Below are 22,303 nucleotides of genomic sequence, written 5' to 3' on the forward strand. Positions count from 1 at the left end.
CTTCAACGGGCCGAGAATTCCAGAGATTCACCACCCTTTGAGTGAAGAAGTTCCTCCTCAACTCCGTTCTAAACCGCCCCCCCCCCCCTTTATCTTGAGGCTGTGCCCCCTAGTCCTACTGTCCTTTCTGAGCGGGAAGAGTCTCTCCACCTCTATCCTATCCATCCCATTCATCATCATATATGTCTCAATGAGATCTCCCCTCATTCTTCTAAACTCTAACGAGTACAAGCCTAGTTTATTCAGCCTCTCCTCATAGCTCAACCCCCTCAACTCCGGCATCAGCCTAGTGAACCTCCTCTGCACTCCCTCCAAGGCCAAAATATCTTTGCGCAGGTGCGGCGCCCAAAACTGCACAAGCAGGGAGGTCTTGCTGCGGCTATATAGAGCATTGGTGAGGCCGCAGCTGGAGTACTGTGTGCAGTTTTGGGCGCCACACTTACGCAAGGATATTTTGGCCTTGGAGGGAGTGCAGAGGTTTAGTAGGCTGATTCTGGAGTTGAGGGGGTTGAGCTATGAGGAGAGGCTGAATAAACTAGGCTTGTACTCGTTAGAGTTTAGAAGAATGAGGGGAGATCTCATTGAGACATATAAGATGATGAATGGGATGGATAGGATAGAGGTGGAGAGACTCTTCCCGCTCAGAAAGGACAGTAGGACTAGGGGGCACAGCCTCAAGATAAAGGGGGGGGGCAGTTTAGAACAGAGTTGAGGAGGAACTTCTTCATTCAAAGGGTGGTGAATCTCTGGAATTCTCTGCCCATTGAAGTGGTGGAGGCTGCCTCGCTAAATATTTTTAAGACGCGGGTTGATGGGTTTTTGATAAGAGAGGGGATTAAGGGTTATGGGGAGAGGGCGGGAATGTGGAACTGAGCCACGACAGATCAGCCATGATCTTATTGAATGGCGGGGCAAGCTCGAAGGGCCAGATGGCCTACTCCTGCTCCTATTTCTTATGTTCTTATTAGTAAGTTTGCGACGACACAAAGATTGCTGGAGTTGTGGATAGTGATGAACATTCGAACATAGAACAGTACAGCACAGTACAGGCCCATCGGCCCTCGATGTTGTGCCGAGCTATGTCCGAACCCAACGTCAAGCTATCCCACTCCCTACCATTCTGGTCAGAGAATACGGCAGGATATAGATAGGCTGGAAAATTGGGCAGAGATGGGATTTAATCCAGATAAATGTGAAGTGATGCATTTTGGCAGATTGAGTGCAGGAGGGAGCTACACAATAAATGGCAGAACCATCAGGAGTATAGACACACAGAGGGATCTGGATGTGCAAGTTCATAGATCCTTAAAGGCGGCAACACGGGTGGAAAAATGGCAAAGACGGCATAAAGCACGCTTGCCTTTATTGGACGGGGCATAGAGTTAAAAAAAAAATGATGTTGCAGCTATATAGAACGTTGGTTAGGCCACATTTGGAAGACTGACAATTCTGGTCGCCACACCAGCAGAAGGACGTGGAGTCTGTGGAGAGAGTGCAGAAAAGGTTTACCAGGATGTTGCCTGGTATGGAGGGTCACAGCTATGAGGTGATATTGAGTAAACTATGGTTCGAAAGACAGAGGTTAAGGGGTGATCTAATAGAAGTTTATAAAATTATGAAGGGCAAACATAGGGTGAACAGTTGGAAACTTTTACCCAGGTTGGAAATGACAAACACAAGAGGTCACAAGTTCAAGGTAAGGGGGGTGGGGGGGTGAGGTTCAATACAGATATGGGTGGGATGTATTTTACACAGAGGATGGTGGGGGTCTGGAATACACTACCAAGCAAGGTGGGTGAGACAGACTTGTTTGGATCATTTAAGACTTATCTAGACAGCCACATGAACAGACTGGGAATAGGGGGATGCAAACAAATGGTCTAGTTAGGAACACATGATCTGTGAAGACTTGGAGGGCCGAAGGGCCTGTTCCTGTGCTGTACTGTTCTTTATTCGTTATTTATCAAATATTGTCTGACGTTAAATTCTGTTGCATGAAATGGTAAAGTTCAATATTCCTTCCCAGCCCACCCAAGCGTTTAGCCCAATGTGGGGTAAATCAGAGCGAGCAACCCACACATTTATCAGTCTGATGTATATTGTCTGGTGGATGGTGCAAGGGAAAATATAAGATATTATTTTTGATCACTGTGAAAAAGGAGATATTCACAATACACATTCTACAATAAATAGATTGTGCTGGAGTTTACTGTGAAATTGAGTCTACCAGTGGATTGGGGAATCCGGTGGACATTGTCATTCTAGACTGATAAGATTCCTCACACAAGGTCACTGTGAGACAGTGTTATTGTTTCAGTGGAAATGAGAAAGTCTGGATTTGGAATGGCCTTCCCTGAGAATTAGTCCAACGCACATTACTCTTACCAGTCCCATTCATGAGGTGAACAAGATTGAACAAGCTCGGAGCAGTAGTCGAGTATTAGGTGTACAGTAAATTTGCCAATGGAAATATTAATAGGGTGATTAACATAGTAGAAAACAATCATATGAAAAAATATGCATCTGACTGCATGCAGTGAGAAAACACATGGACAAACAGGTTTCAGATAAAGATTAAGATAAATGTGCCTCAAATGTAGTTGTTGATGCAGTGTTGAATAGGGGCATCATTTATCAGGAATAATACAGAGACAGAGTGAGGGGGGGGGCGGTGAGCTTGGAGTTACAGGGGGCAGCAAAGTGCCAGGGACCCGGGTTCAATTCCAGTGTTCGGGTGACTCTTTGTGGAGACTGCACGTTCTCCCCGTATCTACATGGGTTTCCTCTGGATACTTTGGTTTCCTCCCACAGTCCAAAGATTAGGTTGATTGCCATGGACTAATGTGTATATACACATCAGACAGTTGTTTTGCTTTGCATTCTGTAATGAAGTATGTTCCTTTCCGATCTGGTTTCCCGAGTCATTCCATTCAGCCAGCATTTATTGTCCATCCCTAATTCCCGTGAAAAGGTGCTCGTCAGCTGCCTTCTGGACCCGCTGCAGTCCACGTGGTTTAGTTACACCCACAATACTGACACAGAGAGAGTTCCAGGATTTTGATCCAGTGACAATGATAGGTTTAAGGTATGGGGTCAGAGGAGAGCTGGGTAGATGGATACAGAACTGGCCTGGCCATAGAAGACGGGATAGCAGTAGAGGGGAGCTTTTCTGAATGGGAGTCTGGGACTAGAGATATTCCACAGATTCACAATCCTTTGTGTGAAGAGGTTCCTCCTCAACTCAGTCCTAAATCTGGTCCCTCTTATTTTGAGGCCATGCCCCCTAGTTCTAGTTTCACCTGTCAGTGAAAACAACTTCCCTGCTTCTATCTTATCTATTCCCTTCATAATCTTATATGTTTCTAAAAGTCTCCCCTCATTCTTCTGAATTCCAAGGAGTATCTTCACGGTCTACTCAGTCTCTCCTCTAAAGCCAACCCTCTCAACTCCAGAATCAACCTAGTGAATCTCCTCTGCACCCCCTCTAGTGCCAGTATATCCTTTCTCAAGTAAGGAGACCCAAACTGTACACAGTACTCCAGGTGTGGCCTCACCAGCATCCCATACAGCTGCAACATAACCTCGCTGTTTTTAAACTCCATCCGTCTATCTTTCATTTGCCTTCTTAATTCCCTGCTGCACCTGCAAACAAACAAACCTGTAATTCTTGCACAAGGACACTCAGGTCCCTCTGCACAGCAGCAAGCTGCAATTGTTTACCATTTAAATAATAGTCCACTTTGCTGTTAATCCTACCAAAATGGATAACCTCACATTTACTGACATTGTACTCCATCTGCCAGACCCTCACCCAGTCACTTAGATTATCTATATCTCTTTGTAGACTTTCAGTGTCCTCTGCACACTTTGCCACTCATCTTCGTGTCATCTGCAAATTTTGGCACACTGCACTTGGTCCCCAACTCCAAATCTTCCATGTAAATCATAAGCAATTACGGTCCCAACACTGATCCCTGAGGCACACCACTAGTCACTGATCGCCAATAAGAAAAACACCCATTTACCGCACCCCTCTCAACCCCCCCTCCTTTGCTTTCTGTTCGTCAGAAAACCCCGGCACACAGGAACTCTGTACTGAGATTCACACAGTACTGGGTTTCAGCCGGGTGTGTACAAGACTTCAGAATTAATAGCAATTAACAGCTGGGTTCAGTGAAAAGATGCAATGGTCACACATTCTTGGAAAAAAAACGAGAGATGATATGAATTGTAATTTGAAGCTATGTATGGTTGAGTATTAATGATAAAACTGAATCATGCTCTACCCAATTTCCAGTCTTTAATTTTCACTATCCCAGATTTTCACAATCTCTTTAAAAAGGCTCCAATCATTCAGATTCTCAGAAGTGAAATAGTTTATTATCTCCATTTCCTCTCTTACCTTTCAGCTGACTGGGTAATTCAGATAAACCATGTGCGATGTCCATATAATCAAACAAATCAGCACCTGTTTAAATAAATGAACTTCCATGAAAACAGCTCTGTGTAATATTACAGTGATATCGACATTGTTTAAATGTGAAATTGAATTCACTGTGATTTTACCGTACCAAGCTCCTGTATTTCTTTCAGTATTTTATCCAGCTTTGGGACTCCGTGACGCATTCTCACAAAGGATTCCCACATCACCCTTCGAGCCCGAGATCCTTTTCCCATCACCAGACTGAGGAGAAGTTTGGAACTGTCCGCCCGGTTTCCCTTCTCCACGAGCTCAGTGACTTTCTATGAAGAATAATAATGAAGAATAATGAGACACAGAGTGAAAGATAAACACTGAGAATGAGAAGGAAAGGATCTGCTCAGTGATGGGATTTCCCAGTTGTTTTCAGCTCAGAAATCAGTCACTGGGCCGAGTCCTGATCCATAATAAACACGGACTGAAAATTCTCTTGAAATCTCATTCCAATCATTAACAATAAACAAAAGTGAATCAACTGAACTAGAAATCAAAAACACATTTCAGCTAGTGTGGAATCACTGAGAATCTGTAATATTTTCATGTGATAGTTGTCTGTCCCTCAGTGTCCAGCATGATGGGGTGGCACGGTAGCACAGCTGTTAGCGCTGCTGCTTCACAGCTCCAGGGACCTGGGTTTGATTCCCGGCTCAGGTCACTGTCAGTGTGGAGTTTGCACATTCTCCTCTGTCTGCATGGGTTTCCTCCGGGTGCTCCAGTTTCCTCCCACAGTCCAAAGATGTCAGGGTTAGATTGATTGGCCATGCTAAAATTGCCCCTTAGTGTACTGAGATGTGCAGGTACATACATAGCGATAAGGGGATAGGGCCTGGGTGGGATTGTGGTCAGTGCGGAATTGATAGGCCAGATGGCCTCTTTCTGCACTGTAGGGTTTCTATGACATTCGATTACTGATTGACAACATGATCCCCGTTTTCCACACACTTAAATCACGCTCTGATTTTCCAGGAAATCCTGATGAGATGTGGCTATGTTTTTTTTTCTCTCTGAAAGGGTGGAGCGTCTTTGAAACGCTCTTCCTGAAACGGTGGTAGGAACGGAGAGGTGGATGGTGTCTTGGTAAGTCTGGGTTTCCTGCAGGTGCTCCTGTTTCCATTGTCTAAAGCTGGGCCTGGGTAAACTGCTCTTTCAAAGAGTTGGTGCAGAATGATGGGCCTCCTTATGGACTGTAGGGATTCCTGCTCTCCGTGTGCAAGTAAACTAAACAACGGCGAATCAGAACTCAGACAGAGGGAAATAATGAGTTTGATCCTTCAGTTATTGAAATGGAAGCAATGTTAAAATGAAATTTGACTGACAAATTGGCACTGACTAATCCAAATACCGACTGCTAATTTAGGTCAGGAGAATGAGCCATTGACAATGGTAAAAAATCTAATGTAATCTTTACCACTCAGTAACTCAAATTCCAGAAACAAAACATTTTTCATTTTCAAATAACTGGTATGAAATCTTGGTAAAGAGGAGACGGGAGTTAGATAGGATTTGAGAGATAGTAACACAGTTACAAGTGGGGTGTGAAGGAGGGGCTGGGCAAGATGTCAGAGACATGTTAATGGAGTATTTCAGGAGTTTACAGGAATGGTTCAAACTCATTGACTCGTAAACTAGAAGAATGGGAATTTTAAATCAAACACATCTGAGGACTGGGGGCCATCGTGAGTACAAACTGATTATCTGCAGGGGAACACAGTAAAGGCAGCAGGATCTGAGTATGTGAAGATAAAGGACAATGTGGGAGGCCCAACAGGAGAACATTGGAACAGATGAATCAGGGGGTAACACAAATATAGATTCAGATTCAGCAGGAGCTGTGCTGAGGTGGGAGTAGAAATGTGTAGTGTTACATTCAGGGAATAAGGATATTTCTGCACTGATAATTATACAGGAAATGGGAGTTCAGCTTGATTCTAAACACTGAAGTCACAGATAATCTGTCCAGGTCTCAGTCAGCCACTTTAGATCATGTGGAGGGAATTGAGTATGTTTTTCTGTGATGATGGGGATCCCATGAAGAGGGTGAAATTAATAACTCAGTAACATGTCTGACTGAATATTATTGTGAATGTTTCAGCCTGGTCTTTTGCACTCCTGAGCTGGATGTGAAACTTTGAGAAATCCCCTCCACACGTTTGCTGTTTAATTGTCCAACATCATATGCCTTGGTATGGCAGGGTAGAAAAGCTTTATGCTGTGTCAGTTGTGGCTCAACTTGCCTATCTATAGCAGGGTGAGGGGTTGTAGATTCCCCAGATTGGCACATCGTTTTTATCTATCCCTGCTGCTGTTCCTGCAATGGTCTCTGTAGTAATTCAGAAAGAGACAAATTCCTCTCTCCTGAAACCCTTTAGTGGGACTAACAAGATGAGTTGCATCCGTTACAGTAAACACGTCTGTCAACTTGGGACCTACAACAACAGTGTGGCTTAAAGGAAAAGGTTTTAAACTCCCATCGCTATCTTCCCATTGGGCAAGTCTCCTTTTGCTTAATACGTGACTTTGTACTCCACAAAGCCCATGGACAGATCTATCAACAATCCCCCATGTCCTTCATAACACTCGTCCCACCCCTCCCCCGCCCCCAACCTCGAGTCCGTTTCTCCCCCAACACTCCCACCGTGAGGAGTTACTGTCAATCACTTAGCGTTTGGTCTGTGGTGTATTGAAGGTGGGCCTGGGTCAGGCAGTGTAGTGAATAGGGTCCTCTGTTTCCAGGGAGCAACGTAGGCTCACTGATGCAGTCTCCTCCTTTGGCTTTGTTGTAGTCTGGACACCCACTTCCTCAGCTTTCACCTCCGAGTCCATGCCTTCTTTATCTGGAGAGGCTAATGCGGACTCAGCTTCGAGTTGAGGGTCAACATTGGAAGTGGCTTCTCCATGGGGAATGAGACCTGTTCAGAAGTGGACAACCTGCATCTGAGATGTTTCTTTAAGGCTTTAAGCTTAAGATGCAGGTCCTGTTTTCTCCATAACAGTCACAGAGTCCCAGCTGGGACCAGCGTTGAAGCTGACTGTGTGAATCAGGTGACCTGCTTCAAATGTTCTTTCTGTCCTTGTAGAATCTTTATTTCTCTTCTGATTTTCTCGTTGGGTCTCCACCCTCCCTGCCAGGTTTGGAAACAATAGTCTCTGATATGAAGCTGCCATCCCATTAACAGATCCACAGAGGCAACTCCATTTGTTATATGTGGTGTGATCCTGCAGTCAAACAAATATCACGCCAGTTTGCTATCCATGGTTGCCATCAGTTGATTTTTTTCCTGCCATTTCTGAAGTTTTGCACTGCCTCTTCCGCCAATCTGTTTGATACCCCAAGGTGGCCATTATGTAGTTCCATTAATATTGGGTGTCACCCTGGGGACGGAACAACACTTGAGACTCTCAATGATCCCATCCCACTGTTAGTCTTTCTTAGCTAGGTAAGGTTACATTTCTTCACAGGGTCACCATTGGAATCCTCCATGTAGAATCAAATACTGTAGATTGCTCTTTCTATGTCCAGCCTCTAATCTGCCTTGTGGAGACTGGAAAACTCTGCAAATGATTTAGTGTCATCACGGCCTGATGCAATGCTGGTAAAGGAGACAGGCTTGTGGGTTTTGTGAAGCAGAGGTCGTATCTCACTAACTTGATGGAGTTTTTCGAGGAAGTGACGAAGATGATTGGTGAGGGTAGGGCAGTGGATGTTGTTTACATGGACTTCAGTAAGGCCTTTGGCAAGGTTTCCCATGGCAGACTGGTGCAGAAGGTGAAGTCGCATGGGATCAGAGGTGAACTGGTAAGGTGGATACAAAACTGGCTCGGTCAAAGAAGACAGAGAGTAGCAGTAGTGCATTTCTGAGGGCTGTGACAAGTGGTGTTCCTCCGGGATCAGTGCTGGGACGTTGCTAAATGATTTGGTTTGATTAGTAAATATGTGGATGACATAAAGGTTGTTGGATTTGCTGAAAGCGATGAGAACAATTAAAGGATACAGCAGGATATAGATTGGTTGGAGACTTGGGTGGAGAGGTGGCAGAGTTTAATCGGGACAAGTGTGAGGTAATTCATTTTGAAGGTCTAATACAGAAAGGAAATATACAGTAAATGGCAGAACCCTTAACAGTATTAATAGGCAAAGAGATCTGGGTGTATAGATACACAGGTCACTGAAAGTGGCAATGCAGGTGGAGAAGGTAGTCAAGAAGGCAGGCTTGCCTTCGTTGGCTGGGCCACTGAGTTTTAAAATTGACAAGCCATGTTGCAGCTTTATAGAACCTTAGTTAGGCCGCACTTGGAATATAGTGTTCAATTCTGGTCGCCACACTACCAGAAGGATGTGGAGGCTTTGGAGAGGCTACAGAGAGAAAAAACAGGATGTTGCCTAGTATGGAGGGTAATAGCTATGAGGAGAGGTTGGAGGAACTTGGTTTGTTCTCACTGGAACGACAGACGTTGAGGGGAGACCTGATAGAAGTCTACAAGATTATGAAAGGCATGGACAGAGTGGATCGTCAGAAGCTGTTTTCCCAGAGTGGAAGAGTCAATTACTAGGGGGAGCGCCTGTTTAAGGGGTGAGGGGCAAAGTTTAAAGGAGATGTATGTGGCTGATTTTTTTTTACACAGAGAGTGGTGGGTGCCTGGAACTCACTGTCGGGGGAGGTAGTGGAAGCAGATAAGATAGTCACTTTAAGTGACATCTTGACAAATACATGAATTGGATGGGAATGGGGGGATATGGTCCCCGGAAGGGTAGGGGGTTTTAGTTCAATCGGACAGCATAATTGGCAGGCTTGGAGAGTCGAAAGGCCTATTCCTGTTTTTGTTCTTTGGGGTTAGCCATTTCCCAGTAATTCTATAATGATGAGGGCAGCCTTTGTTGTGGTGATGTGATTCCCTTGTATATCTCTGACTCTGTAAGAAGGAATAGCAGCATGGTACGGTCAGGTATTGGCCATGGTTTCTTCACTAGGCAGCACACGTTTTGTCTATTCCTAAAATTTCACCTCGGCTGTACCCTTTGGCAGTACTTGTAATAATTTATTGTCTGGCATCCGCAACTCTCTGGCATATGGTCCCCAACACTCTTAGGGTCATCACTGCCTTTCGTTGATGGTCTTTTAAAGTTCCGATCTCACAAAGGGTTCTTTAACACCTGGTTTACACAAGCCCTCTCTATTAAAGACTGTTTACACAATGACATTCTCCCCAGTTGGATGACTTTGCTGCCTGACGCCCCTTGTAGTTCCTGAGCCCCTCGTCTACTTTATTCTGACATTACGTTATTGGAATTATTTGTTGTAAATCCAACTGAGTTATACCAACAGCTTCTTTTGGTCTAGTTAGGTTATTGATGCTGCAGACCAATCTATATCACCACAATTCATCTCGAGGCAGCAAGATTTCACAAATGTTCTGCTAATTTTCATCATCCAGACAGGAATTGGGTGACAGGTTCCCTACAGGTTTCTCAGCCACGTTGAAGTGGTATCTCTGGAGTATAACAGAGGGATTCGGGTCATGGAGGTTTTTCCCTCGGTCTACTAGTTCATCAATAGTTTAAGTCAGGGACACGCAGCAAGGTCAAACTTTTTAAATCATACTGAATGTCAGGGCCTCGCACGCTCTCAACAATATTACATTTGTTTTTCATCTCCTTCAATGTTGCTAACATGAAATTAGTAATGCATGCTCTCTGTACACTCATCATAGGGCTCAGGTTTCACAAAAACATACATATTTCCTTTTCATTACTGAAGAAGCTACTTGATGAATGTAGTCGTCCGCAGAGGTGAGTCCTCATCGCCAATGCAGTAAGCCTCCAAATCCACTTTCCCATCACCAGAAACCGTTTATTGAAAATCAGAAGGAAGAGCAGCAATCACGACTTACAGCAAGCCTGTATCCCAGAACCAGCAGTCCGGCTAAAGATACTGCTCAAACAGGAAGTTTGTACTTCAAAAAGCTGACAGGAGATTTAATGACCATCTCCCGTGTCCTTTATGGCCGTCATAACACTCGTCTACACAACTCATTGAGCCAGGGTTAGGCCTCTGGTTTGATTATAATGGTGAAGTGATGGATGTGTGATGTTACTATCGAATAGATTGAGGTGATCAGCAATGCTGTACCTGATAATCTATCACATTTCACAGGGACATAGCATCGCACAACACCACACCCACTCCTCAGTTTAAAGAGGGTTCTTCATCTCTAACACAGACTGTGCGCTGAGTCTTACCAACACAGTCATAAACAAGTGAATCTGCCACAAGTCCAGCCTGGATAGTTCAGTCAGTAATCGTGCTGTCAACACATCCTTTATTGGAGAAATTAAGCTGCTTTGCCTCTTTTTCTAGACCATTTTAGAGGACAATGTCCATTTCAGAGTAGTCAAACACATTTGTATGTGTCTGGATCCACATACAGGCCAGCTTGAGTCAGGGCAGCAGGTTTCCTCAGCTAAACTCACAGGTAAGATGTCTGAAGATTGAAGGGTGGCAAATGTTGTGCCTTTGTTTAAGAAGATCTCAAAGATCTTATCGAGACATACAAGATAAAGAGGCTAGACAGGGTAGAAGCAGAGAGATTATTTCCACTTTGAAAGGAAACAAGAACTAGAGGGCACAGCCTCAAAATAAGGGGGAGTCAATTTAGAACAGAGTTGAGGAGGAACTTCTTTTCCCAGAGGGTGGTGAATCTCTGGAATTCTCTGCCCATTGAAGCAGTGGAGGCTACCTCATTAAATGTGTTTTAGTCACAGATAGATTGATTTCTGACCAATAAGGGAATTAAGGGTTATGGGAAGCAGGTGGGTAAGTGGAACTGAACCACTATCAGACCAGCCATGATCTTATTGAAGGGCAGGGCAGGCTCGAGGGGCTAGATGGCCTACTCCTGCTCCTATTTCTGATGTTCTTAAGGGCTGCAGAGAAAAGTCTGGGAACTACAGGCCAGTGACCCTCAATTTGTAGTGGGTAAGTTGTTGTAAGGTATTTTGAGAGACAGGATCTACAGGTAATTAGAGATGCAATGACCAATAGGGGACAGTCAGCATGGTTTTGTGTGAGTGGAAAATCATGTCTCTCAAATTTGATAGAGTTTTTTTGAAGGGGTAACCAAGGGGGTTGTAGCCAAATGGGCCAGCTAAAATGGAGTTTTGTAAAGCACTCTGGGACAATTGGGCAAGAAACTAAACTAACAGGCTGCAGTTTAAAGATAGAGACAAACAGGCTGCAACCCTGATGAGTGAATAAACAGGATAGGGGTCATCTCCAGGATGAAAGGGGCTTTACAGTCACACTGGCTTGTTTCATCTCCAGGATGAAACAGACTTTCTGGTCACACTGAGTTGCGTGCCAGACATAAGGGCTTTGTGAACACTTATTTAGGAGGGAGGTTTATGACCTATGTACCTACAGACATGGCCACTGGGGACACACCCAGAGATCAGTGTGGTAGCACCTGATTGGACTCTTATCAATCAGGGGAATTAAGTCCTGATCAATTGATTGGCAATGGCCAAAAAGGGGTGGGAAACCAAATGGGATATAAAGGGTGCTGCACAACCAGGAATCTCTCTCTCTGACCCCACAAATGAGCTACAACAATGCTGAATATCACCAGTGACAACCAGCACAAAGACAGTCACCACACCCGAGAAGGAAGAAAGACCAGAGCCAGAATGCTAGACCAGACAACTACTGAGACCAGTGCACAGATAAAGGCCAATATCTGTTTGCGTACTTGCCAGTCACGCAAAGTTAAGTCAAGGTCTTGTATTGGACTTGAATTCTAGTATTTTGTGTAAGATAACTTATTGTTGGTCAGGTGTGATTATAGATTGTGTGGGTTTAAATAATTATTGGTTGTACTAATAAGACGTCTACTTGTAGTTATTTGTCCACTGTATAAGGATTAAAACAGACTGAGCAGCAGGCAAGTGGTGCCCAACATGGGGCATCAATAAGAAGTAACTTTGTTGCTCTGATATCAAACTCTGCAGAATTTATATTGAATGGTTATTTAAAACTCAGAGCTGACAGGTGTCCTTATTGGACAAATAACTGCTTTCAGGAAATTGTTTATTGTGCATGTATTGTTACTAACAAGGAGCACAGGGTAAACTCTGTAGGTTTGTATTAGAACCCAGTGGGATTAGGACCGGAACATAGCGTAAAGCTGTACCCACTGTCCGATCGACTCCCTACCCCCTTCTCGTTAAATATAGAATGGCAGGAAATAGTACAGAGACTGAGAAGTGTCCCATATGGGAAAAAATTAGGGAATATATTAAGAAGAAAAAGTGGCCCCTATGGGCAGAATCTTGTGCCAATACTGAGATGGGACTGGGATCCCTAGGGCAGATTTTGAAGTAAGGCCAGTCAAGGGGGAGAGTGAACTCTATTGTTGACCATGAGGCAGGGTTCAAACCTAACTCTGGAGTAGAGAGGAGTGTTCATACCCATGATACCAACTGACTTAGAGGGACCGATCGGTAAATTAGCAGGCCCTACACCTTTAGTCACTTGTTCTCCTGGGACTATGCCTAGAGAAATGGGTGGAGTACCACAGCGAGTTTTTGGATCTGGGATCCATGAGTCAGATGTTTTAATGAGAGAAACAGAGATAAAGGAAAATGTTTGTTGAAACTGAGTAAAGTTTTTGTGATTATTAGTTTAGAAGCGTTACAGAGTGAGAAGTCAGAAAATTAAGTTAAGAGTCAGAAATTGAGAGAGTTAATTGAGAAGTTAAGAGAAGAAAATAAGTCCTTTTGTGGAAAATTAGATACAGCAAAAAGTCTGACAACACCAGGTTTAAGTCCAACCGATTTATTTGATAGTAAACTCACTAGCTTTCGAGATTTCCCTCTTCTTCAGGTGAATGGAGAGTATTGGCCTCAGACAGAGCATATAAAGCACAGGCAGTTTACAGAATACTGATTAGAATGTGAATCTCTGTCTGAGGCCAGAACACTCCATTTACCTGAAGAGGGAAACCTTGAAAGCTATTGAGTTTACTATCAAATAAATCAATTGGACTTAAACCTCGTGTTGTCAGAGTTTTTACTGTGTTTACTTACGCAAGGATATTTTGGCCTTGGAGGGAGTGCAGAGGTTTACTAGGCTGATGCCGGAGTTGAGGGGGTTGAACTATGAGGAGAGGCTGAATAAACTAGGCTTGTACTCGTTAGAGTTTAGAAGAATGAGGGGAGATCTCATTGAGACATATATGATGAAGAATGGGATGGATAGGATAGAGGTGGAGAGACTCTTCCCGCTCAAAGGACAGTAGGACTAGGGGGCACAGCCTCAAGATAAAGGGGGGGTGGTTTAGAATGGAGTTGAGGAGGAACTTCTTCACTCAAAGGGTGGTGAATCTCTGGAATTCTCTGCCCGTTGAAATGGTGGAGGCTGCCTCGCTAAATATTTTTAAGACGCAGGTTGATGGGTTTTTGATAAGAGAGGGGATTAAGGGTTATGGGGAGAGGGTGGGAATGTGGAACTGAGCCACGACAGATCAGCCATGATCTTATTGAATGGCGGGGCAGGCTCGAAGGGCTAGATGGCCTGCTCCTGCTCCTATTTCTTATGTTCTTACCCCAGTCCAATGCTGGCATCTCCACATCATGAAAATTAGAAAGCAGGAACAAAACAGGAAAGTATATTGTCTGAGTCAGTTTAAAGTATATCAAGTTAGTGAAAAGAATCCAAGTTCTGATTACTCCAAGTTCCAGCAGGAGATTAATCAATTAAAGTCTCAGTTGTCAATGCAGATAAGGATGTTGTCTGTGTTTGGGACAGTTGACTGTGAGGGAGATGGTGTTTATGGATTGGGTTGTGGCATTGACTGGGGACCCCCCACTTCTTCCAGAGGCACTTGATCCCACAGCGAGTTTAGAATTTGTCCCTGGTCTGATAAATTCTGTGACTATTAGTTGCAAGGAAGGCATGAAATTACCAGGAGATATTGTTGACTGGGAGGGGATGAATGTTTTAAAGAATCTCAGCACTCTATATAGTTCTGAATGCAGACTTAACCATCCCCATCAATGGATAGTCTTGCGTTATTAGGAAATGTTATGCCTATGAACCCCATTAAAACAGACCATGTGGGGTAAGGAGCTTACACCTCACTAACATCACAAAGAAGCCCAAGTGGTCCTTTATTTTGAGGAGGGAGTGTGCAGTGTGGGTAACAGAATTTTGAGAGAAAGGAATTATGGTCTCTAAGCTGACTAGGGAAATATTATAAATTGACTGGCAAGATGGGAAATTGATCAGGGAAAATTTAAGGTTAAGCTAATAATTTGAGTAGTTTGGTATTTGTGTGTTGATGTGGTCTGGTTGCTTGTCAAATGTAAGTGATTGTTGCATTAGACTAAGAGCAGGTGTTGTGAAAAGTCTGTTTTGTGGAGTATTTAGTTTGGACAATAAATGCAATGCCTTACACTTTGATTTAACTTCAAAGGGGCTGAGTAAGTGTTACAACTGTTAAAATTTAAGTACGAGATTTCTTGAATTTACTTCTGTTTGAGCTTAATTACAGTTTGGAAGAAAGAAAATGACTGTCTTAATCTATTTTCTTTATATTCTTTCAATGTTTTATTTTCATCCTAATTTAAAATGTTGAATTTGAATGAAAGATAATGTGGAATGCATGCTGGAAGCTTCTGTGTGTGTGTGTGTGTGTGTGTGTGTGTGTGTGTGTGTGTGTGTGTGTTGGTAAAGTGGTTGTTTTGATGCTTTTGTTTTGTTTGTTTAATGTTTTAATGCTCTCCCCAATTGTGATTTTACGACAGTGGGTTTGATAGAGTTTAAATACAAATTGGAAATTGGGTTGGATTAAATTAAAATAAATTTCTGGAATTTTCTTAGCCTTTTGAGTATAATCAATGGCCACGATTGTGCTTAAAAGGTAGAGTATAAATACATAATGATATGTATATATGTGGGATGTTACTTTGAACACAGTTTTTGGAAAGTAAATTGACATTTCAAAATCAAAGAACATAAATTTAAGTTTGAAATAACCAATTTGAATTTTGAATAATCCTGAGTTTGAATTTTGTTAAGAAAGGATTTAAACCTTGGAGGGAACCACGTGCTCTTTCCTTTGTCTTGAAGAAACTGTGACATCACCACAACAGAATATTTTATTTCTTATGTATTTTTAATTGGCAGAGATTTCACCATCTTCTGTTCCTAATTTGGCAATTCAAAATTATATACATTGGAAGTTGTAAAATTTACTTTTTTTTAATGTGAGTTTTTGAGACCAAATTAATTCATTTGGCTCCAAGCCAAATCTATCTTTTGTTTTAAATAGATGGCCCATGAATAACAAACCCAGCAGCTTCAAGACGAGCAAGATTGTTTATCACAACTGAGAAACGCAGTCAAACAATTTAGTCGAGTCAAGTTCCAAAGTAGCAAGATTTTTTTAACGTTCTTGCAAGACCGGGTGTCCAAAAAATTAGGCACACCTTACATCGAGTTTAAGCAGGGGTTTTATACTATTTCTACAAGCATGTTAATCAATTACACAATACATTGTTCTCCCCTAATTGGTGGTCCCTGTCTCATTTGTGTTGTCATTCCCCTATTGGCTTAAGGTACCCCTAGTTACAGGTTGTGCTGTATGTTGGCTCATGTCCCAAGCCCCGCTGCTCCCCTCTAACCATCTTTTCCTGTTATTGCAAGAGTGCATATTGTAGGGTTGTTTCAATATCCTTACTTGATTAGTTCTCATGGGAACTCATCCGTCTTATCAAGAACTGTTCACAAATCCAGTTCAGACCAGCTGTATTCAGTCTTCTGCCAACTTAATTGCTGATGTCCCTACTATCTCAGGGACCGTCATCCCCCCTGTAGTTAGAAAATATACTCAGTTGCAGAAACAACACACCTTGTTTACCATTTCTCTCTCAATCTGGACCTTACACAATCCTACAAGATGTGGTGTACGTGCCTTACTTCACACTGCACGTCTGGTGTTATCCCTACACAGTAGGTAGTTTCTTCACTGTCCTTGACCATAGTTCTGTTAGCATCAGTGAATTTTATATTCTGTTTGTGACTAAAACCACAGTTGTTCCCATAATGTGGTTTGGCAATGTGCCTGACTATATTCAGTCTACCTGACTTTAGGCTATTTCTCTATGGTGTGCAGATATGTGTTAACAGCATCTTTACCTGTTGTTCACCACAACCTAGTGATAATAACTGAGACTTGGAGCGTTTGGCTCAGATTTTCTCACTATTAACTTTCAAGTTAGTTACGCTTAAGTGTTACAGTTTCTGACATTTAATTGATAGAATAAATTGAGTGCACAAAATAACCAACATGTAAATAGGAAGTTGCTTAAATTCTAAAAGAGGTAAATAAGTTTAATTTTGACAAATAAAGGATAATGGAAAAAGTCTGTATGGATTTTGTTTCAAAGAGGGATGCATTGAAACATATTCACCGTTTATGATATAAGCATTTGAATGTGAGATTTTACAAGTAATATGTTTTGTGATTTTCCTATATTGATTACATGTGAACACTATGATTACCCCATAACATTTAAAGTTTTTTTAGTTCAATGTATGTAAATGCTAATGTTGGGAGCTAATTTTTCTGGAAAGCTAAGGGCTCTGGAGAGTATCAATGACTTTACAACAGATGACAGGATTTTTCCTAGTACTTAGTTAGTTGGGGTTATAAGAGTTAAAATGCTTAAAGGGGAGTGGATTTCTGGATTTTGAGACCAGATCTTCAGTTTGTACATCCAGTAATCTCCCAATAAGCTTTGGGGTGAGCGCAGCCGAGCTGCTGTCCCCGGGCGGGGCGTGTGCAGCCGAGCTGTGGAGTATCCAGAAGGATCTCCAGCTCCCAAAATTCCCAAAATCTGAGGTTTCCCTCTCCTCATACCTGGGTCTGGTGTAGACTTAGAGAGGAATATTATTTGTCAATAACTCCATTATCAGTGCAGCTTGTGATTCCTTGTATACTCGAAGATTATCTGGACAGAACCTGCTCTTTTACCATCATTTGTCAATATATCCTGAAAGTTTTGCACTGATTGAAATAATTCATTCTGTGTTCCTCTCACTTACTTACCTGAAGTTCTTGTCCAGTGAAAATCCTCTCCTTGCTTAACAATAAGCTGACTCCATCCACTCCTCCTTCCATCGCCTGCTCTAGTCTGTCCTGGTAGAATTTTGTCAATTTGAACAGTTGATATTCATCACAGTTTGTCAGGAACTCAGGGATTGTGGAGTTTGGACCTGTGAACACAAATGGAGAAAAATAAACTTGTCAATGAGTTTCTATCCATGTTGTTACACTTCACTTTACAAGAAGCAACTGAAGCCCCCTGTGAACCGTATTATCAAACACCTTCTGGGAACACAGAAACATTCAGTGAAAGTATATCTGACCTTACCCCTGTAACAAACTTAGCCCCAAATCCATGAAGATCCATTGTTAAAAGAGGCTATCAATTCCAAATATAAAACCAACATTTTTTTTAATTGTTCACTGGATGTGGGAGTTGCTGGTAAGGCCTAAATTTGTTTTCTTTCCTAAATTGCCAGCGGAGGGAAATTTGCAGATAGCGGCCTTCCCATATATCTGCTGCCCTTGTCCCTCAAGGGTGACAGAGCTTGTGGATTGGGAAATGTTGAAGGAGCTTTAGTGGGTTGCCGCAGTTCCTCCTGTAAATGATGCATATTACTATCACTGTGCATACATTGGATATATTGCACTGGAAGGGAATGGTTCGATCAAGCAGACACACCATGGATTCAAGAAGGGGAAGTCTTGTGTGACGAATTTACTGGATTTTTGAGGATGTGACTAGTGCGGTTGACAGAGGGGAACCAGTGGATGTGGTGTTTTTAGATTTCCAGAAGGTGTGTGATAAGGTGCCTCACAAAAGGTTGCTGCAGAAGATTAGGGTACACCGAGTTGGGGGTAAAGTGTTAGCATGGATTGAGGATTGGCTCTAATAGGAGTAAAGAGTTGGAATAAATGGGTGCTTGGAGGGGGGGGGGGGGGAGGGAAAGGAGAAGGAAGGAAGGGGGGAGGAGGGAAAGGAGAAGGAAGGAAGGGGGGGAGGAGGGAAAGGAGAAGGAAGGAAGGGGGGGAGGAGGGAAAGGAGAAGGAAGGAAGGGGGGAGGAGGGAAAGGAGAAGGAAGGAAGGGGGGAGGAGGGAAAGGAGAAGGAAGGAAAGAAGGGGGGGAGGAGGGAAAGGAGAAGGAAGGAAGGGGGGGGGAAGAAGGGAAAGGAAAAGGAAGGGGGGGGGAAGAAGGGAAAGGAAAAGGAAGGAAGTGGGGGGGGAGGAGGGAAAGGAAGAGGAAGGAAGGAAGGGGGCATCAGTTTAGAACAGAGTTGAGGAGGAACTTCTCTCAGAAGGTAGTGAATCTCTGGAATTCTCTGCCCATTGAAGTGGTGGAGGCTACCTCGTTAAATATATTTAAGTCACAGGTAGATAGGTTTTTGGTAGGCAAGGGAATTAAGGATTATGGGGAGAAAGTGGGAAAGTGGAACTGATCCACTTCAGATCAGCCATGATCTTACTGAATGGTGGGGCAGGCTCGAAGGGCTAGATAGCCTACTCCTGCTCCTATTTCTTATGTTCTTATGCATTGGTGGCTATGGGAGTGAGGTGCTGTTCAATTGGGCTATCTGTTCCTATACAACAGGAACAAGACTGTATCCAGGCATGGACAGTTATGTGGCAGGTAACATTAACATCACACAACTGCCACACAATGAGCATTGCCAACAGCAGAGAATCTAATCATCTCCCCATGGCATTCAACAAAATTACCATCACTGACTCTTCCACTGACCATATTCCCTGGGTTACCATTGAGACAAAACTGAACTTGACAAACAATATAAATTCTGTGGCTATAAGGGCAGGTAAGAGGCTGGGAATTCTGCAGCAGATATTTCTCATTTCCCAATTCCCCAAAGCCTGTTCACTGTTTAAAATGCGCAATCAGTAAAGTGATGGAATATTCATCTCTTGCCCAGAAGAAACCAGCTCCATTCACATGCAATAAACTCAACATTATTAATGACAAAACAACATGTTTGATTGGCAACCACTAAAGCACCTTCCAAGCCCGTGACCTCTATCCACCAGCAGGGTGGCATAGGTATGGGAACATGACCACATCAAAGTTCTCCTCCTCCCTATCCTGACTTAGAATTATGTCCCACTCTTTTCCATCAAAATCCCGGGACTCCCTCCCTTATATACTGTGGGTGTAACTGCACCACAGGGACTGCAGAGGTTTAAGTCAGCAGCAGCTCATCACCACCTTTCAAGGAAAGATAAGATGAGTAATAAATACTGGTTTTACCAACAAGGCTCAAACCTCTAATGAATCTGAGAAAAATGCCTCACTGACTTTGTTTAAAACGCTGGAATGAACCTTATCTCTGATTCAACATTAGATTCCTGGAGATGTCTGGCATATTGTTCTCTAATTTACTGTAAATTCTGATGCAAATTTGACATATCCCCATTTCCAGATTTTCACTGACAATATCACTATCAGTTTTCACAGGGTCTGTTATTACTGACCACCATCTGTTCCCAAATGTAACCAAAAAAAACTCTTGATTTAATATCACTTGCAAGTTTCATTTCATGCTGTCGAAATATTTTTTCACTCGTTGCTGTTCTTTCCAGGTAACAGTATCTACACTAATTTTGTATTGTGTAAAAGGGGTGTAAAGGATACATAACTACACCAGAGTAAGACGGTGACCAAGAGCAGCAAGTTAGCTTCAAGTGGGATTTCAGTGCATGGGAGAGAGGTGTGGTATATATAGGAATTATTCTGAGTTAAATAAATGAGCAATCAATTTAAGTAAATAACCTTAGTAGCAACGGCACCACTGGTGCTATGTTGCAGCTGTGGAAATGTGGGAGCTTTTGGATTACAAGGCGATTTGCTGATGTATTTGTCAGGAAAAGTATAAGCAGCTGGAGGAAATTCGTATCAGGATTACTGATCCGGAAGCTGAACTGAAGACACTATGCAGCATCAGGCAGAGAGAGAAATAGTTGGGCACTTTGTTCCAAAAGAATATAGTGAGGGGGAATGACACTGTTCACTGCAGTAAAAATTAGATGTTTTCTCACAGGGCTGTTGATTTTGAAACACAAATAGATCAGTGATGATCCCATTGAACAGCAGAAGTGATGAAGGGGCCAAATGGCCTCCTGCTCCTATTTCAGATGTTCGTATGAATTGTTTGTTCTCCCTTTTCCACTTATCTTTCCATTGTCCTTGATGGGTTCATGGTACAGACGCTGGGGCCCTTCCTTCTGAAGCCGAGAATGAGAAACCCCACTCCTGTTCCAGCCTTGCAGTTTCACATTGACCCAGCCTCTTATTTCCCTCCTGACCTGACCCAACACAGAATAATACCGATATCACTAACTCATGCTTTGTTTTTCATTCCAGTGCTTCAGTTTTAACAGCTCCTCTATGAACGTCTTTCCATCTGTGTCACTACTTCAAAACATGGATCTTTTTTGGTCTTTCCTCCTTCTCAAAGAAGATCCCACCAGTTCCAGGATATTCTTTCCTCTGGTACGAGGGGGTAACTTACCATTCGTGATGTGCCAGTGCTGTAGAAGAATCTGTCTATTCCCCTGACAACAGAATCTCCAACCACTATCACTCCTATTTCTGTGGCCCACGTCTCACACTGTTACTCAGGAACACTCTGCTTGTTTCACCCTTTGTCAACCTTACAATGCCCAGTTGTCGACTGGACAGTTTGAGGATGTCGGGACTCCCTCCACCTGTAAATGTGATCTCACTCTAGATCAGGCTTGTTCACCTTTACAACTCGAGGGTCAGATATGCATTTTTAATCACTCAAGAGGCCGAATCCTGGAGAGATAATGGGTGAAAGGTCATGATTATTTTTGTCTGTTAACTCAGCTGGAAAAGTGGGATGTAGACGCCAGCAGCATTGGCAGATTTTCATGTCAGATTTTTTGACAATTAATAAAACAAAACAGGAGACGGCTCCTAGAGAACCAGCTCTCAAAATACTGGCATCCCAATGTTAAAAAAAAAAGACAGACGCCCACCCCACTGAGACACAGAGAGCCCTCCCCACACTGAGACAGTGTGACCCCATTCCTTGCCAAGGAGGCAGAGCTACCCCCCACCCCCAGTGACACAGAGCAACACAAATGAGACATAGACGCTGACACCCACCACAGATTTTCTCCCTTTTACAAACATGAAACTCACTTATAGACGTGGAAGTCATGGCACCCACTCTCCTCCCCTCTGAGACAGTGCCCTCGACAGTGATGTGGAGTGGGTGGGGATGAGTGAGATACATACACTGTCTAAATTTTCTCTCTCACTCTCTCCACCCCACACAGATATACAGTCACACTTTCTCCTAACATCCCCTCCCACACACCCTCATTCATTCACACATCCCTTTAGTCACTAGTTTCATGAGAATGACAAACGTTCTGTCTCTGACCCTGATTGGATTTTACCCTACTGACCTGCCAAGACTTCACCCACCCCGGCCCTGCCAGGCCTGTTCCCTCCCACCAGGCTCCAGCCTCACTGCAGTTTCCCCACCCAGAGATACCTTTGCTTCTTTTTCACACCAGCCTTCAGCACGCTGTTCACTGTGTCACCAATCATGGATAGTTTCTCCCATTCACACTCACTAGTCAGTCAATCAGCACCAACGGCAGAGAGAAATACCCTCTGATTAGAGGAACAGCTCCAAGCACAATCTTGAATTTGAACTCAGCTGTTTGACAACAATTTGAAA

The 22,303-nt window shown here is 43.2% G+C and overlaps 1 protein-coding gene across 4 annotated transcripts in view; it reads right to left on the minus strand.

Annotated features, from left to right (window-relative positions):
- LOC145337430 (NACHT, LRR and PYD domains-containing protein 3-like) overlaps window positions 1–22,303 on the minus strand; it is a 97,771-nt gene that overhangs the window by 59,249 nt on the left and 16,219 nt on the right. For 3 of the 4 annotated variants that reach the window (XM_080182203.1, XM_080182202.1, XM_080182205.1), the window contains 3 exons: window positions 17,585–17,751; window positions 4,572–4,743; window positions 4,403–4,468 (listed from right to left, as the gene is read on the minus strand). In XM_080182203.1, the coding sequence (XP_080038329.1) occupies window positions 4,403–4,468; window positions 4,572–4,743; window positions 17,585–17,751 (405 nt within the window). The remainder of the gene's footprint in view (window positions 1–4,402; window positions 4,469–4,571; window positions 4,744–17,584; window positions 17,752–22,303) is intronic. The other variant, XM_080182204.1, reaches the window with a different exon arrangement.

Source organism: Carcharhinus amblyrhynchos, unplaced genomic scaffold, assembly GCF_965287045.1.
Source record: "Carcharhinus amblyrhynchos unplaced genomic scaffold, sCarAmb.v2.hapA scaffold_48, whole genome shotgun sequence".
NCBI classification, from domain to species: Eukaryota; Metazoa; Chordata; class Chondrichthyes; order Carcharhiniformes; family Carcharhinidae; genus Carcharhinus; species Carcharhinus amblyrhynchos.